Genomic DNA, 15,867 nt, shown 5'->3' on the forward strand with positions numbered 1-15,867 from the left:
ACAATGGGAAAAGAGCAGATTTTCTGTTTGCTTCCATCCTGCGCTGGCTGTGGTGCCTCTTTCCCTGTCCAGAACAGCTGCGTCCTGCCTGAAGTGACTTTACAGACAGTAAAAGCTTAAAACATTGCATTCACCTTCATGATTTTTTTTCCCCTTAGAGCAAGTCATGGAGGAAGATCAAGAATATGGTGCACTGGTCCCCGTTTGTGATGTCTTTCAAGAAGAAGTACCCTTGGATCCAGCTAGCGGGACACGCAGGTACAGACATGGGGAGGGACAGAGTGGTGACAGGGAGGGCCACCTTCATTATCCCAGCTTAATGAGCTTTGCTGGCCCCAATTGCTTCAGGCTGCTCCATGAGTGTCACAGCTTGCAGCTCCCAGCCTCTAGCCCAGGAGAGTGACTTAATCTAAGTGCTAGTGGGGGTAGTGTGAAGGTGCTCTGGGCCTCCCAGGGCCAGCAGGAATTATTGCTGCTTTTTCCTGGGTGCTTTGGGTGAGAGCCAGGCCCAGCTCCTGACCCACTGCCAAGCAGGTGATGCTGCCCAGCACAAAGGTGCCCCACACATGAGCACAGACACAAAGATGTGAGCCTACAGGAAAGTGCACAGAGGATGTGAAGCAAACCTGTTGGGTGCTGCAGGACGGGTCTCTGCCTTCTTGGGGTGTGACGGTGCTGCTCATAAACCCCTGAGCTTTTCAGTCCTGCCTGTAGGGACTCCTTGGGTGCAGGTGTAAATGGAGCTGTTCCAAGGTGTTGGGCTGCCTTTCCTGTCCCCCTGCCACCCAAAGCAAGTGCCACATTGTCCCTTGTGCCCCTCAGGTAGCTTCAAGGCGGCGGCCAATGGCAGGATCCTGAAGAAGCACTGTGAATCGGAGCAGCGGTGCCTCGACCGCCTCATGAACGATGTCCTGAAGCCCTATGTCCCTGCCTACCATGGAGATGTGGTCAAGGATGGCGAGAGATACAACCAGATGGAAGATCTGCTGGCTGAGTTTGACTCCCCCTGTGTTATGGACTGCAAAATGGGGGTCAGGTGAGTGGCACTGGGGAGATTTTCTGAGTTTTAAGACAGGATACTCAAAAGTAAATGCATGTCCTAGGTAAAACTGCCTGAAACGCACAATTAAGGCTCACCTGTCTTCAGGTAAAGCTCAGCCAATACCATGATAGAGCCATGGGGAAAGCTGGGCATGGAAAGGATACACCAGGCTCCTTCCTTCTCTGCTTGTTGACTGTCCTGCATGCTGGGAAAGGTTTGCTGTGGTGGAGGGGACAGCACTCTGCTTGGGTTTGAGCATTCAGGAATGGCACAGTAGCTGTTGGGAGGTTCTCTCTGCCACATGAGCACACAGTCAAGGCATGGGGTGTAGGAGATCCTGCCCAGGGCACCAGAGGGATGAAATAAAGACTCTTGAAAGGCACAATTTCAGTGAGCGAGAAATTTCCCCTCTGCTCAGCCTTTGCTCCGATGCGCACTGGAGGGATGAAATGCGTGTGCTGAGCAGCTCAGTGCCTTTCACGCAAAGCCCTTGAAATATTTCCTAACAGATGAGCAACATTACCCGTGTCCTCCTTGAGAACCATCTCTCCAGATCCACCAGGATCCCGGGCTACAGCCACTTGGCCGGCAGCAGTTGTTGAGTGAGCTGTGCCACAGCTGACGAGGGTGTCCCAGAGCAGATGCGAGCAGGGCTGGTGGCCCCAGGTGGCAGCCAGCTTTGGGACAGCCTCAGGCCACCCTTCAGCCCTGGGTGTGCTGCAGGCTGGTGGCAGGAAGGGCTGAGACCCCCCTCGCTGGCAAAGGCGCAGCCCAGACATGGTGGAGACGCGCTGCTGGAAAAGCTGATGCTTTCTGTGCGAGGGAGGAATCTTTTTTTCCCCTCCTGAATCCCGATGTGAAACTGGAACTGGCGTGCCGGGCTGCCGGCAGGGAAGGGGCGGGGAATACTTTCCACCGGAGGGGTGGAGGGAAGGGCAGAGGGCCCTGCGCAGCCATGTGGCCCTGGCTGGCACACACACGCTGCTCTGGGAAGGAAACCCAGACAGCAGCACCAGGAGAGCTCTGGATGTGCTGCCCAGGTGCTCCCGTGGCTGTCCAAGGGAGGGAGAAAGCTTCCATGCACAGATCACATGTCAGGTGATTTATGCACCTGGGGCTTGGGAGCTCAGGCAAGGGGACAAATGTGCTGGGCATGGTCATCCCAAAATAAGATGGTGCCGTGGGAGGAGCTGGAGAGAGAGGATGAATGGAGTTAATGCTGTGGAATGGGGCATCCCCATGGCTGAGCAAATAGTCTAAACCTCAGGGGTATTAAACCTGCCCTCTGAGCCAGCAGCTTGCTGCCAGGCAGATAAAGGTTTGGTTTTTTTTATGCCAGCCTGGCTTTGGGATGTGGCAGCTTATTCCAAAACTTTGTCTTTCCTAAGCCTTGGTGATGGCACAAGCCTGAGGCGATGGGGAGGACCAGGCCACAGACATTGATGATCTGTCATTCTCAAAAGAAGAAATTCTAGCCCTCTGAGCATCTGAGCAGCACATCCAGCATGCTGCTGCTTTATTCTGCTGTTTTATTCCATCTGCACCAAAATAATGAATTTGATTATCTCAGCCAAGGACTTTCATTGCTTTTACCTGCAGTATTTTTCAAGGGGGCTGATGGCCTGGGGATGTCTGCCCTAAGCAAAGGCACCAGTTTGCCCTGTGGGACACAGGAACACTGTCTCACATAACCCACTCAGCATCCTCCCAGCTTGTTTTGCTTGGTTCTGGAGGTGAATCCCACACTCGGTGCTGGGATTTTGGCACAAGGGGCATGGGCAGAGGGCACTTTCTCTCTGCAGAGCTGAGCATGGCTAGTGGGAGGTGTAGAACAGTGACAGATGGGGTCAGTCCTGTGTTGTTTTGCTGGGACATCTCACCCAGCTTGGTGGGCTGTTTGAGGAGGGCCTGGACACTTTCCAGGCTGAGCCAGGGTTGATTTGGGAGCTGTGAGAGGAATTCTGTGGTGGTTTATTATTGCTGCAGGAAGTATTACTCTGTGGATGACAGTTTTATGCATCTGCCAGAGTACAGAACTTTTCCACCACTGTGCTCTGGCACAGAGGGGTGCTTCTCTGAAGCATGCATAAAACCAAGGTCTTTGCACACTCCTCTGCACCTTCCATCCTCCTTCCCCCATTCCCCCATCCTGGCTGCACCCTGTGGACCTGGGGTGGTGCTAAGCACCTGGCCAAGGTTGCATCCTTTCCTGTGCTTCATCTTGAAGAGAAAGCTTTTGCTAGGAAGTCCACTTGAAGCAGACCTATACTGGGCAAGATCATCCCCAGAAAACCACCCAGTTTAGCATCTGGTGAGGCAGAGCCCTCGTGGTGCAGGAAAGTGAAGGAATTGCAAAAGCACAGGAGCATAGGTGGATACACTATGGGTAAATGAAGGTGGTATAGAATGTAATCTTATCCCCTAAAGAGTTGCATGGACCAATTACTAAAGATTAGGAGCAGGCCTGATCTTAACAGGCCACACCTGTAGCCAATAAGAACAGTGGTATAAAAGTGTGGATTGGTGGGCTCTGTAGTCAGATGGCTGCTGCAAGGACCAGGAACAGTCAGTGCTCAGAGGAGCTGCCTGTGAGAAACATTGAGGAGGTATGAAACCCTGGCAATATGGAATCCTTGCACCATAATGATAATAGAACTCTTGATATGTAAGACAGCACAGGAGCAGCAGCAGCTGATGCTGAAGGATGGGACACAGTAATGTCCTTCATGTCTTCAGTTCAGCTGGCTCCTAGAGCATGTGCACAGTTTCCTGGTCTTATCTTGAAAGCCATGTTTAGCTCAGGTTTCCTGAACTTTGGGGTAAGCTCAGGACAAGGGGTGGCACAAGGAGGCTGCTGGGGTGGCAGCAGCAAGAGAAATAACTTCCCTTGTTATTGCCAGACTGGTTCCTCGATGAACTGCAAAGATATCGGGTGTTGATGATGGAGTGATAATTAAATCAGGATTGATTCAGCCACAATGAGGCGTGCTCCATTATTTCCTATGCTGCACTACTCCTTAGGGATCAGCTGTCCTGGATCTGCCTGATTTCTGGGCCGAGGGCTGTCTGTGGGTGTGTGGCACCTCATGTTTGTTACCTCACTCCCTGCAGAACGTACCTGGAGGAGGAGCTGATCAAGGCCCGCAAGAAGCCGAGCCTGAGGAAGGACATGTACCAGAAGATGATTGAGGTGGACCCTGATGCCCCCACCGAGGAGGAGAACGTGCTGCGTGCCGTGACCAAGCCCCGCTACATGCAGTGGAGGGAGACCATCAGCTCCACAGCCACACTGGGCTTCAGGATTGAGGGCATCAAGGTGAGCCTGGCCAGTGGGAACAGCAGGGAACAGCTCACTAGCCAAACTCACAGAGGTACACACACACACAGCAAATTAAATTAATTATTAAATTACAGGAAATTGGCTCAAGAAAGGTGTAAATGAGCATCAGTCATTGGCTGCCTTTATTCCCATCAGGAAGGGCTTTCCTGAGAGTAAGGATGTGCTTAGCCACATGCTTTCCTGAATCTGGGTCAAGGCTCCTACTGCTCTTTGAATTTGGGCTAAGATAAGCTCTTCACTTGGGATCATGGCAAAGTTTACAGCTATTACCCAGAAATTATATTAAAAATAAAGAAATTTAGGTGCTTTCTCCTTTTAGTGATCTAAAAGGACAAAGTAAACAGCAGTAAATTTGAGGTTTGATTGAAATAGGAAAACAGCTGCAGTAGAGAATTCAGGGAGAGTTCAATGGGGAGCAGGAAGGGAAGTTGTTTCAGGGCACTGGGATGTCTTTCTCTACATACACACAGTCTTATCATGCACACATACATGCAGCCCAGATGGGGTCTGCTTTGCCCCTTCAGCCAAAGCATCTCACAGGCACCTCAGCCAGGGCACTGCTGCTGCTCTGAGAGTGCAGCTGAGCTCAGGGCATCATCCTGAGGATGGTTTTAGACATAATCTCATTACATCAGCTTGCTTGGTTGACTTCTCCCTCCCTGCAAAATACAAAGTGCCATCCTCCAACCTGAAGGCTCAAATTAGTTGTTTGCTTTCAATTCTGCTCTGCCACTGGGCTGAGCCATTAATCCAAATCCCAGCTTGAACGTGTGCCCATCTGTGGTTGGAGCTGGGAGCTTAGCCACAGTCAGTCAGGAGGGTGTGTTTACCAGCCTGTCCAGGAAGATTCAGCAGCTGAGCCCCAGTGAAATGGGACAAGCACACACAGCTGGGATGCTTCTGTGTCCCCAGCAGGTGAGTCAGCCCAGGAGATTTTCTCCAGGGAGGTGAGAAAGGTGTCTGGGGTGGCACTCGAACAGTTAATACACAGAGTATTAGTGGTACTGCTTGCATGAGCACCAGCAGTGGCCTGTGCCTTTTGCTAGCCAGCCAGTGTGAATTAAAGGTAACATCAAACTTGAGCCAAGGGTTTCACTGCATGCCTGGGCATGGTGTTGGCTCTGTCAAGTTGTGTTTGCAGTAATTCAGGCTTGGGTAGCTGCTGAGGGCCCAGGACCCAGCTCAGAGCAGCCACTTGCTCTTAGTGGAAACAATGGCTCATATCTGCATGTGTCTTGATTGGAGGAGTTTGTTTCTCTTGATCACAGATTATTTTTCTCACCTTGAGTTGGGCAGAATTCTCCCAGAGTGCCTGTCTGGGTTTCTGTAGCCAAACCTCCTGCCTGAAGATAGCGGTGTCAAAATGATAGAATTGAAACAAATTAAGCAGTCCCCAATAAAGCTCTCACAACAGATTTTTTTAGGCTTCCTTGGTAGCATTTCCAGTTGGGACTAAAGCTCCCATGCACTGCTTCTTCCCCTGCTTTCTTGATGTAATCAGAAATATCTACTTACAGTCCAGCAGGATATATCCTTGGCCTCCAGTAGTGCTTCCCAGTCTGGGCATGTTTAGGGGTCAGGCTACATACGAAACACTTGAAATTAAAAAATGTAAAAAAGAAAAAACAAAACAAACCCTAAACAAATCATATCCCCAGGGAGGCCAAAAAACCCTGTGAAGGGAAATAAAAGCCATAAAGGAGTTATGAGATTTGTACCTCTGTTTAGCCGACCTTAAATGAGTTGCTGCCTGATCTGAGCAGTGGATTTTTTTTTCAAAGAGGTGAAGCAAGCCTGTTAATTGAAAAATGTTGAGAAGTTCTGGCCTCCAGCAGTATTCCTGCTGCTGCTAGGGGGTTGACTAATTTGATCAAGGCTCTAATTACTGTAATTCTCCTTAAATCCCTCAGCTTCTGGGTTATTTTCCCCTAAGCTAAAGCATTAGCAGTTCATGCTGTTTCACAGCTGGCTTTTTTCTTTTCCAACAGGGCTGGTCATGCTCTGCTGTATCCCTGTTGTTCTCCCTATTTCTGGGATTGAGTTTGTGTGTTAGGGAAGGTGCCACTGGTGTCTTCCCTTGTTTTATTTCTTGCTGTGGATGCTTCCCTGGGGAGAGCAGTGGTGAATCTGCTCATGGATGGGGGCTGCCTGAGGAGAGCTCTGAGAAGTGCAAGGGAAGGACGGGATTTGACCTTCGACATGTGGGAAGGGCTCATAGGAAGGAGAGGAGCAGTGGAAACTTTTTGGATAGCACAGTTAGGTAGGGCAAACAGGCAGCTCAGGGCTGGGCATGAGGATAGCAGCCCTTTCCTGACTGAGCTCTCCCTTTCCCAGGTGGCCTTGATGATCCAGTTCTTCGTCTTTAAAATGGAAATTTTCCTTTGCAAAAGGAGATAATGACATTCATGTGACTTTCTGGAATAGCTTGAACCTGCTGGAAACAGTAGCTATTAATAAAATTTCTATGCTGAAAGTAACACAAGTGATCCCTGGTGGCCCCGTTGAAAGAAGCGACACTCCCAAAATGCTGCCCTGCTCTGAGCCTTACTCACCACTGCCTGCAGCAAGGCCACGGTGGGATGGCATTGCTGGGTCCCTAAACCAGGCAGGAAAGCCTCCTCCTAAGTGTGCCAAGCCATGCAAGGCCAGAGGCAGAGATGTGGCTGACCTGAGCCCTGCCCCAGTGACGCCAGCTGAGCTGGAATCGCTGCTGGGTGGAGGTTGTGATAGCCCTTATCAGCCCCCTCACATTGCTCCTGCGTGGAAGGCAGCCCCCTGGGGGCTCAGACACCTGGGAATGGCATGGCAGCTGTCAGCCTGGTGGCAGCAACCTCTGGCTGGGCAAGGAAGCTGCAGGAGGTGGGAGCAGCACTAGGGATAGGCTGCTTGGCCTTCCTGAAGCTGAGACCGCCTTATCGGAAAGGCCATCTGTGATTTGCGTGTATTTTTAGGAGCACTTACAAGTCCATCTCCTTTCTTGGATGCTTTGTGGAAAGTTGTGCTCTTTACATGTGGAATTAGTGCTGTGGCCCTTGTCCAGGTTGATATTGATCATCCCCCTGGGAGAGGGTGGGTTCATTTCTGAGCTGCCATGTCAGGGGCTCACATGGAGGACATGCAGCAGCAAAGTGCCCTTCCCCTGTCCATCACTCACCAGAGCATCCTGAGCAAGGTCACAGCTGAGAGCACAAATCCCAGCAGTGGAAAGGTTGTCCCTGACCCCTGCCAATACACACTCTGCCAGCCCTGAGCATTGCTTTTGGACCCTGTGGTAGCACAATGGTCAGGCTGAGCCCAGGGTGATGTGAAGCTGGGTACAAACAAAGTTTTTCCTGGAGTTTTTCTTTTGTGTGTTGCTTTTGTTACCACTTTTGTTAATGCTTACACCAAACACAAGCTGGAAGCTGAAGTGTGCTGTGTGATTCATCCCAAACTGCACTTCAGGTGCTGGTTTGGTGGCAGGCTTGCCTTGGGCACTTGACGTTCCCCCAAGCCACCTCTCCAGGGGGCTGCTCATTGCCCTGTGCTGGGGCACTTCCCCAGATGGATCTCTAACCTCCAGGGCAAGTGATTTCACTGTGCCTTTTTCCTCCCCCAGCCTCTGCTCCTTCATCTTCCCCAGCCCACAGGATGTCTTTTGGCCCCTGTCCCTTTGCTGTATTGTGTGCAAACGAGCTGTGTGGGGTGGTGGGATGGAGCCCTGCAATGGAGCTGTGAGCACGAGCAAGTGTGGTTTAAAATAGCCCCTGTATCCAGGAAGTGAGATCTGCCTGCCTGTCCCAGGGCCCCTCTGGACAATGAAATGAGTTGATGTAAAAATCAGAGCCCCAGAAGGACCAGGGAAATGGGGAGAGACCTACAGAGCTGCCCAGAGGTTCAGACAGGAGCCTCTGAGTGTTGTCCCCGCAGTGGGCAAGCCGCGCCATGGCAGGCCAAGGATGGATGTGCCTTGGGAAAAGGCAGAGGAGAGCACAAGGCTGCTCACTGCATCTCAGTGCCAGGCTGCTGCCTTGAAGGGTTTGTGATCCCTGGACTGTCAAAGGACCAGAGAGGCCAGGTGGCCTTAGGCTTGGTCCTTGCTGCAATTGTCCATGGAGGATTTCTCACAGAGCAGTTTTGTTCCTGCTCCTGAGATGTTTTTCCCATCCATGCTCAGTTTTGTCCCATTGTGATCAGGCTCTGCTGTCCTCCCCAAGCCAGAGGGACAGTCCAGGGCTGGTGTCAGTGCCATTCTCAGCCACAGCAGCCATGGGAAGCCATTTGGGCTCAGAAACACCAGAAACAAATGTTTCTGAGCCCAAATGTCTCCAGAGGTGTCTCCAGCCTCTGTTAGCAGCAAGCACCTGGAGAGTTTGTGAGTCTGTGAGGAGAGTTTGTCTGCATTGCCAGTGACCTTGGCAAGTATTTGATGATGGGGAGTTCTGTTTGCATTAGAGATCAATGCACTGGGGCTGTGGGATAATTTGGGATGTGCAAGCAGAGACCTGCTGCCTGTGCTCAGCCCTGCTCCACAGACAGATCCTTCAGCTGCCAGAAACGCTGGTCACATCCTGCTTGGCAGCATGCATGGCTGCAGAAACACTTCTCCTGCCCCAACTCCCTCCCCATCCAACTCAGCCCTGTCCCTTCTTTTCAAGAAAGAGGACGGCACTGTGAACCGGGACTTCAAGAAGACACGGACAAAGGAACAAGTCATGGAGGCCTTCAGCGAGTTCACCAGAGGAAACAGGAATGTTCTGGTGAGTGAGGGGTGTTGGGGGCACTGCCTGGAGAGGCCAGTTCCGTGGAGCCTGGCCTCAGCTCATCAGGTCCCTGGCCTGCAGGGCTGAAGCCTGAGCAATGTCTCTTAGAAAGCATGAGAAGTGTTGAAGAGAAACTGTCCTGGTGCCGGGTGAAGGGGTAGCAGTGGAGAGCTGGGAAGGGACTTGGCTGTAGCAGCACTGCTTGACCCAAGTCTGAGCCTGCTGAGGATCTCCAGGATTGGCTCCCAATCCCCACTGAGGAGTCACAGCCATGCTCTGTCCCTCACCCCTGGGCTGGTGGTCCCCCCAGCCCTGTCTGTACCCCAGTGTGAGTGCTGGGGGCTCCCATCCTGCATGGGGGGTGCCTGTGCCCTTCTCACAGCAGGCTGATCCTGTGCCAGGCACACTTCACATGGGCAAGCCACAGGCAGCGTTTTCCAAGCTTCCCTAAGCTGCCAGGAGAATAAGAGATCTGGCTGTAAACAATTTACACCAACTGTGTCAAATAACCTATTTGACAAAGCACTCCCATTTTAAGCTGTGCTGTATCAAGTCTCCAAGTGCAGTGCTCCAGCTGGAGAGGCCCTTGGCACTGTCTCCTTCAAACTGGCATGCTTGCTTTCACAGGAGTTACCCAGGGATTTTCCTGGATCTGTAGATGAAGTTGCCTGGCTGCATTTTAACCCCAGAGAACTTAGAGCACACATCAGGCCATGGCTCTGGGTGGGGTTCCTTGGCCAGTGCATTTTTATACAGCAGTCCCACCTCTCCCCTTGCAGGTGTTTTACTGTGCCCAGATACTTGCTGTGTCTGTGTGTGTGTTCCTGTGCTTGATTCTTCTATATAAACCCCAAAAGCAGTGGGGCCCCCTGAGAATGTTTAGTGCCTTCCAGTAATTTGTTCAAACAGGCTTGTGGCTCTTGACCTGTGTGCTGGCCATGGTGAAAGCCCTTCTGCCCACAGGACCAGCTTTGCAAAAGTGCTGATAACAGAGTTGCAGAAGGGTCTCATGATGTGTCACTGCCTGAGTGCTAAAAAGGCAGTTGAAGTGAAGAGTTGATCTATGAAGGGAGTGCAGGGGAGAGGAAGAAGTAGCAGCTGCTGAGCTAGGTGTTCCCACCATGGAGGAGGCAAGGGCACTCTGCAGAAAGCACCAGTTCAGCAAAATCAAATGCTTTCACTAAGTTGTGAAAGCCACAGGAGCTCAGGGTGATGTAGAAACCAAAAGGAAAAGTGGATCATAAAAAACTCTCCAGAGGGAAAGGTCTGTGGGAGGATGCTGGGCACGGGGGTGACTTTCCTGTCTGCCCCAATGCAGTGGGTTTTATGTAGGTTCCTGCAACACTAATGCCTTGGATTTGGGGGTTTTTTTTTTGTAATTCCAGAACAGTTACCTGAACCGGTTGAAGGGTATCCGTGCTACCCTGGAGACATCCCCGTTCTTCAAGTGCCATGAGGTAATTCTGCTGTTTATATAGATCTGCCTGGAGGGGCAAACTGTTTAATCCCAGCTTGTCCAAGCAGACAAGTCAAAGTCAGAGGCTGGTTTATTCTTATATCTGTATTTTCATATGTGTATGCAATACTTACATGCAAATATAGATGATAGCATGCAATGTTTGTGCATCTGACATGGGCTCAAATCCACTGAAAGCCAATGTTCAAACAGATTAAAAGTGATCTAGGAGGAACTCGGGCTGTTTATGACAGGGAAAATTCCCTAGTGTAAAAGAACAGGGGTTTTCTCGGGATAAATGTCTATTTAAATGCATGTCAGGTATCATTTGGCTGACAGTTGCTCCACATGATCAAACAAGGCTTCAACACAGCCATAAATTGCAGATACCCCAAAAATGCCTTTCCTGAGCTGGTTGGGGCACCACAGTATGAACTCTACCTTTCAAAGGAATTTCATACAGAAATGAGTGTCCACAATACCAACATTTTCTATAGTGAAGACTCAGTGCTGATGGGAAAACAAGGAGGGAACACTGTCTTTTTTGCCATTTCAGGAACTGAAATGCCTCACAATTTAATGCAATAATTTTGCTGTTACATTTACTTAACAAAACACGAGAGTGCGTGTCCTTGTCATGTGTAGGAATAAAGAGCCTCATAGGAATTTTTGAGTCCAAGAGCCCACTGTCCCTCATCCAGAGGCACCTCAGCCCCAGCCAGACACGGAGAGTCCTGCCAGGAGCAAAAGGCAGATGGGGCCATGCCTCCTGGTGGCAGTGCCTGGAAGGGAAATGTCAAAACTGAGGGTTTCAAGGCAGTTCAGCACAGGAAACAAAATTCTCCCTGAAACCGAGTGCCAGGGTTTCATTTGAAAACACAGAAACAAAGCAGCCTTTCAAAGAGGGTTTGAAAGGAGTTTCCACTCCTTAAAAATTAAAAAGCAGCAGCTTTGACTTTCCATCCCACTTTGAGATGAAGCACAGCAGAAGGTCTGCCAAGCTCTGTGTCCCTCTGTGGGGCCCTTGCTGAGCAGGGCTCCTCCAAGGAGCTGCAGGGGAATTGGGCAGTCCAGGACACACAAATGAGGAATGTCAGCAAAAGGCTTTTCCTTAAATTTAGAATGCTCTGTCCTGGCCAAGACAGAGGTTAGCAGGAGGAGAGCTAAAGATAAGCATTTCTTGGAAATAATAAGCATCTCTGGACCTTGGACGTTTTCCCAACACACTGGAGGAAAAAGTCTCCTGAAAAATGTAAATTTATAACAGCTTTTGCAAACACTACATGCATCCTGTTCAAAACCCTTGTCTAAAGGCAAACCTCAGGCTAAGCCCTGCTGATAGCAGGGATGTGGGAGTCCCCAGTAACATTTAGTGCTGCTGTTCTGGAGGGCTGACACCAGCTGGGTTCTCTTCCATGTACCTCCACATCATAAGGGGCACTCGTGGCTCTCAGTGCTCTGCATCATCTCTGCTGCAGCCCTTGCACTCTGGTCACCAAGGTCCCTATTTGTGACATAGGGAAAAATGAGTGTAATTCACCAATTCACTCATATCAGAATTTGGAAAGCAGTTTGCATTTGGAACAGCTCTGAAATGCACCCATTGGTGCTTTTCTGTAGAAGCCCCTGCTGAAATCTTGTGACTGGAGGAAGAGATTAAGCAGAAGAGCATGATGGTGACTGGCTTGTTACTGATACACATTTCCTAAGCGCTGGAAAGCCACAGCAGAGCTGCTGCTGGCTGTCAGCCTGGTGGCACTGTGAGCCAGGGTGGGTCAGGATGCTGAGCTGCTGAGCATCTCTCTTCTTTGTGTGTGGTGACCATTGAGCTTGTGGGGTCTCATCCCACTGCAACAGGCCTTGAGACTTTTGCTGTCAGAGCCCAGATGCACCTCCTGGCTTCCCTGGTCTTGCCCAGGCCACTGCTTGCTGCAGGATTTTCCCCAAGGCTGTTCAGGATGGATAGGAAGGAGCCCTTCAAAGCAGATGCAGCTGAGTGAACTCAGAGGAAAGGAAATCCATGCAGCTCTACACTTTGCATCCCCAGAGTGCTGTGAGTGCCAGGAAAATATTCTAGGGACAGTGTGGGTGTAATACAATGGTGTTTGAAGCAGGAGACAGCAGGTTGCAAGTTACTTGTAGTTGGAATGTCCCCATCCCTGCAGTGGTGTTCTGCAGGATTGGTGAGTGCAGAGAGCACAGGCTGATCACAAAGAATCAGCCTTAAAACCCCATCTGAAGGTTGAGACGGTTCATCTCATTCCTTGCTAAGGGACCTTAGCTCATTTTCCAAAGTGACATCTTTATCTTTCATGCCCATGTTTTCCTGATGCTCTCCTTCTGCCAAGACCTGGGATTTGTATGAGTAAATCAGCTTGTCCAAATGCCCCATTTGCATGTGCAAACACAACCAGTGGCACACAGAGCTTGCTTCTCCTCATGCAAAATTGCAGCAGCATCTCTTGGAAATGCAGCCTGACTGAGACAAGGTGTCTGAAAGCCCCAAAGAGGGCTGAAAATGAGCAACAGAAGCACCACTAATTGGTCTCACCTCTCCACAGGTAATTGGGAGCTCTCTCCTCTTCATTCACGACAAGCAGGAACAAGCCAAAGTCTGGATGATTGACTTTGGGAAAACCACCCCACTGCCAGAGGGACAAGTTCTCCAGCACAACGTGCCCTGGGTGGAAGGGAACAGAGAGGATGGCTACCTCTGGGGGCTGGACAACCTCATTCAGATCCTGACAGAGTTGTCCCAGAGCGAAGACTTGCATTAAAGCCGCGCATCCGACTCTGCCACTACCCCAGCCTGCCCCCGACTGACTCTTCTGAACTGCACTACAAGACACTTTCCAGCCCTTGCCCTCCCCATTTGAAAGCTATACTCTCCCTATTTAATGTGTTTTTGTTGTGGTTTTTTTAGGTTGTCTTGGTTGTTTCCCCCCTCCTTGTAAATAGAGAGCTAACCTGCAGGAACAAAAGCTGAGCTTGAAACCTTGGCTTTGCAGAGTCAGTGGGAGCAGGTGGCCCGGGGCAAGGGCATGCTTCGCCTGTCGTGCTTTTGTCTCTTGCTCAGCCTGATGTTTAGAGGGCTGGCAGAGGAAGGAGCCTCTTCCTGCACCAGGATCATCCTGAAAACACTCAGTGACCGAGCCCAGGACCCTCTGGCAGTCAGAGTGTGAGCGAGGTGTGGAGATGGTGAAGGACACTGTAGTGGGAGCCCTTTGGTTGTCTCTGCTAGCACCTTTCAGCCCGGGGAGCTGGCTGTGCCAAGTCCTTCAGAGAGCTGCTAGAAGGGCACATTTGGGGTTTAATTTGTGCTCAAGACATCTTGTAGAGGTTGCTGTTATTTTTGAGTGGCACTGAAGGGCTTCCCTCCTGCTGCAGAGCCTTGCAGTCAGGCACAGGTATTTGCCATGGCCAGGTGCTTCCTACCCACATTCCCCATGCTGGGTGCCCTGCCGAGCAAAACTTTGGGCTCCTCTCTAGAGCCTCAGCTCCCCCGCTAGGAGCTGCTAGGAACTGCTTCCAGCCTACCTTAGCTGGGGTCTCCAGTCCTCCCTAGCTGGGAAAAATAGCTCCTAAAGGACTACTATGAGACCTAAAGTAGCCATCCAGATCGATCAGTCTTTTTTGTCAGCAGCTGAGCACGTGTGTAGTGTCACCAATGCTCCCACCTAGCCCAGGGCATGTTCATAATTTCCATCTGCATCAGGTGAAGTCTCACAGCAGCAAGGCAGCACCCAGCTTAGACACCTTTGGCAAAGCAAAGCTGGGCTCAGACATCCCTATGCCCCCCTTTTTCCACAGAGCTGCCTGCTGGGGCCGTGTGAGGGCCCCTGTGCTCCTGCTCCTGTGAAAACACCCAGTTCCCTGTTTAGGGTGGAGGCTATTTTTTAACTTCCTGGAACATTTGAAGCGAGCAGCGGCAGGGCTGCTGCGCCAAAGGTCATCCCTGGAGAGGCTGGAGGGGAGGGGAGGCTGCAGCAGCCCCTGCCTCGAGTGCTGTGGTGCAGGAGCTTGGCAGCCATGCATCCCTCACCTGCTCCATCATCCATCCCCAAACCCACTGTCCAGAGCCCCTCTGCCATATTTGATGGGTCCAGCACCCTTGATGGGGGAGACCTCCCTTGCAGCAATAAGGAGGAGTTGGCCACCAAGGCATCTGCAGCCAAGCCTCTTCCCCAAGGACTGAAGTTTCCTAAGGTTTTTTTCAGCTCATAGCTCACCAGACAGGTGTCTTGTGCTTATCAGATGCCATTGTAAATGGTTGCACTGTTTTAGCTCCTTGCCAGGCTTTCTAGACTAGCCCATGTGGAAGTGCCTTATAGACTTTGCCTCTGTTCCATTAGTGTCATGGAAAAGGTTGGGTTGTTTTTTTTTCTAAGTTATATTTATTTTCATCCCATTTTAATTGCACAAAACACTAAAATTTAATGCATGGAATATTTTTTTTTAACTGTGTTGTTTTTAGTTTTTAAGCCATGCCTTTTCCAGCTTTGGAGAAAGGCTGTGAACAGATATGCTATGTAGCTATGTACCACTTACTGCTGTACTTTAGCTTCGAGCTGCTCTTATATATGTACGTTATTTTTTAAGCCTGTTTATAAACCAGATCCCTTGCTTTGTGGCTTCAGAAGAAGCAGATTGTTGCTCTCAGATGTCTTATGCTTTCCTGGAGGCTGGAATGGTTGCTGTGAGGGATTTTCCCTGCTCCCACCACCCCTCTTGGTCATTGGGTAATACAGAAAAAAAAAAATTCCAAACCGGTCTGGAACACCAACGCACAGTGCCTGTAAAAAAGTCCTGTAACATTGCAAATAAAGGCATATGGGAAGCATTCCCCTGGTGTGCAGTCAGTGTCTGCCCTGTGCAGCTTGTGGCAGCCTTGGAACAGCCTTTCATGTCCCTGGCTGGGGGGGAATCAGGCTCCAGCAGTGCTGCATAAAAGCAAGAGTAGGGAAGGACCCTGTGCTGGGAACAGATCCTGACAAACAGGAACTGGCTCTGCAGGGAGCAGGGCAGGAGCAGAGCAGAACTGGGGCTGTGGGAGGCCCAGGCTCAGTGGGAGCTGCTTCCCAGAGAGGCCTGAATTCCTCCATCCCCCTTCTGCAGGGAAGGCCACTGAAGGCAGCTCCAATTTTTTGGAATGTGTTTGGCTCCCACTGAGCAGTTTCTGAGTGCCACCCTGTGATTCCTGCTCTGGAGAATCCCAAAGCACCCAGGAGAATCAGAGCTGCTTGGCACAGCCAAACGCTCCCTCAGCTCCTCTCCCTCTCAGCTGCAC

The 15,867-nt window shown here is 50.8% G+C and overlaps 1 protein-coding gene across 2 annotated transcripts in view; it reads left to right on the forward strand.

Annotated features, from left to right (window-relative positions):
* Positions 1-15,420, forward strand: part of ITPKB (inositol-trisphosphate 3-kinase B) — a 65,396-nt gene extending 49,976 nt beyond the window's left edge. The window contains exons 3-8 of one of the 2 annotated variants that reach the window (XM_059468315.1): positions 159-258; positions 823-1,036; positions 4,154-4,358; positions 9,020-9,121; positions 10,510-10,581; positions 13,142-15,420. In XM_059468315.1, the coding sequence (XP_059324298.1) occupies positions 159-258; positions 823-1,036; positions 4,154-4,358; positions 9,020-9,121; positions 10,510-10,581; positions 13,142-13,357 (909 nt within the window). In that variant the 3' untranslated portion in view covers positions 13,358-15,420. Of the gene's footprint in view, positions 1-158; positions 259-822; positions 1,037-4,153; positions 4,359-6,716; positions 7,612-9,019; positions 9,122-10,509; positions 10,582-13,141 lie in introns of those variants that run through there. The other variant, XM_059468316.1, reaches the window with a different exon arrangement.
* Positions 15,421-15,867: the final 447 nt, after the last annotated feature.

The sequence above is a fragment of the Ammospiza nelsoni genome, chromosome 3 (assembly GCF_027579445.1).
Source record: "Ammospiza nelsoni isolate bAmmNel1 chromosome 3, bAmmNel1.pri, whole genome shotgun sequence".
NCBI classification, from domain to species: domain Eukaryota; kingdom Metazoa; phylum Chordata; class Aves; order Passeriformes; family Passerellidae; genus Ammospiza; species Ammospiza nelsoni.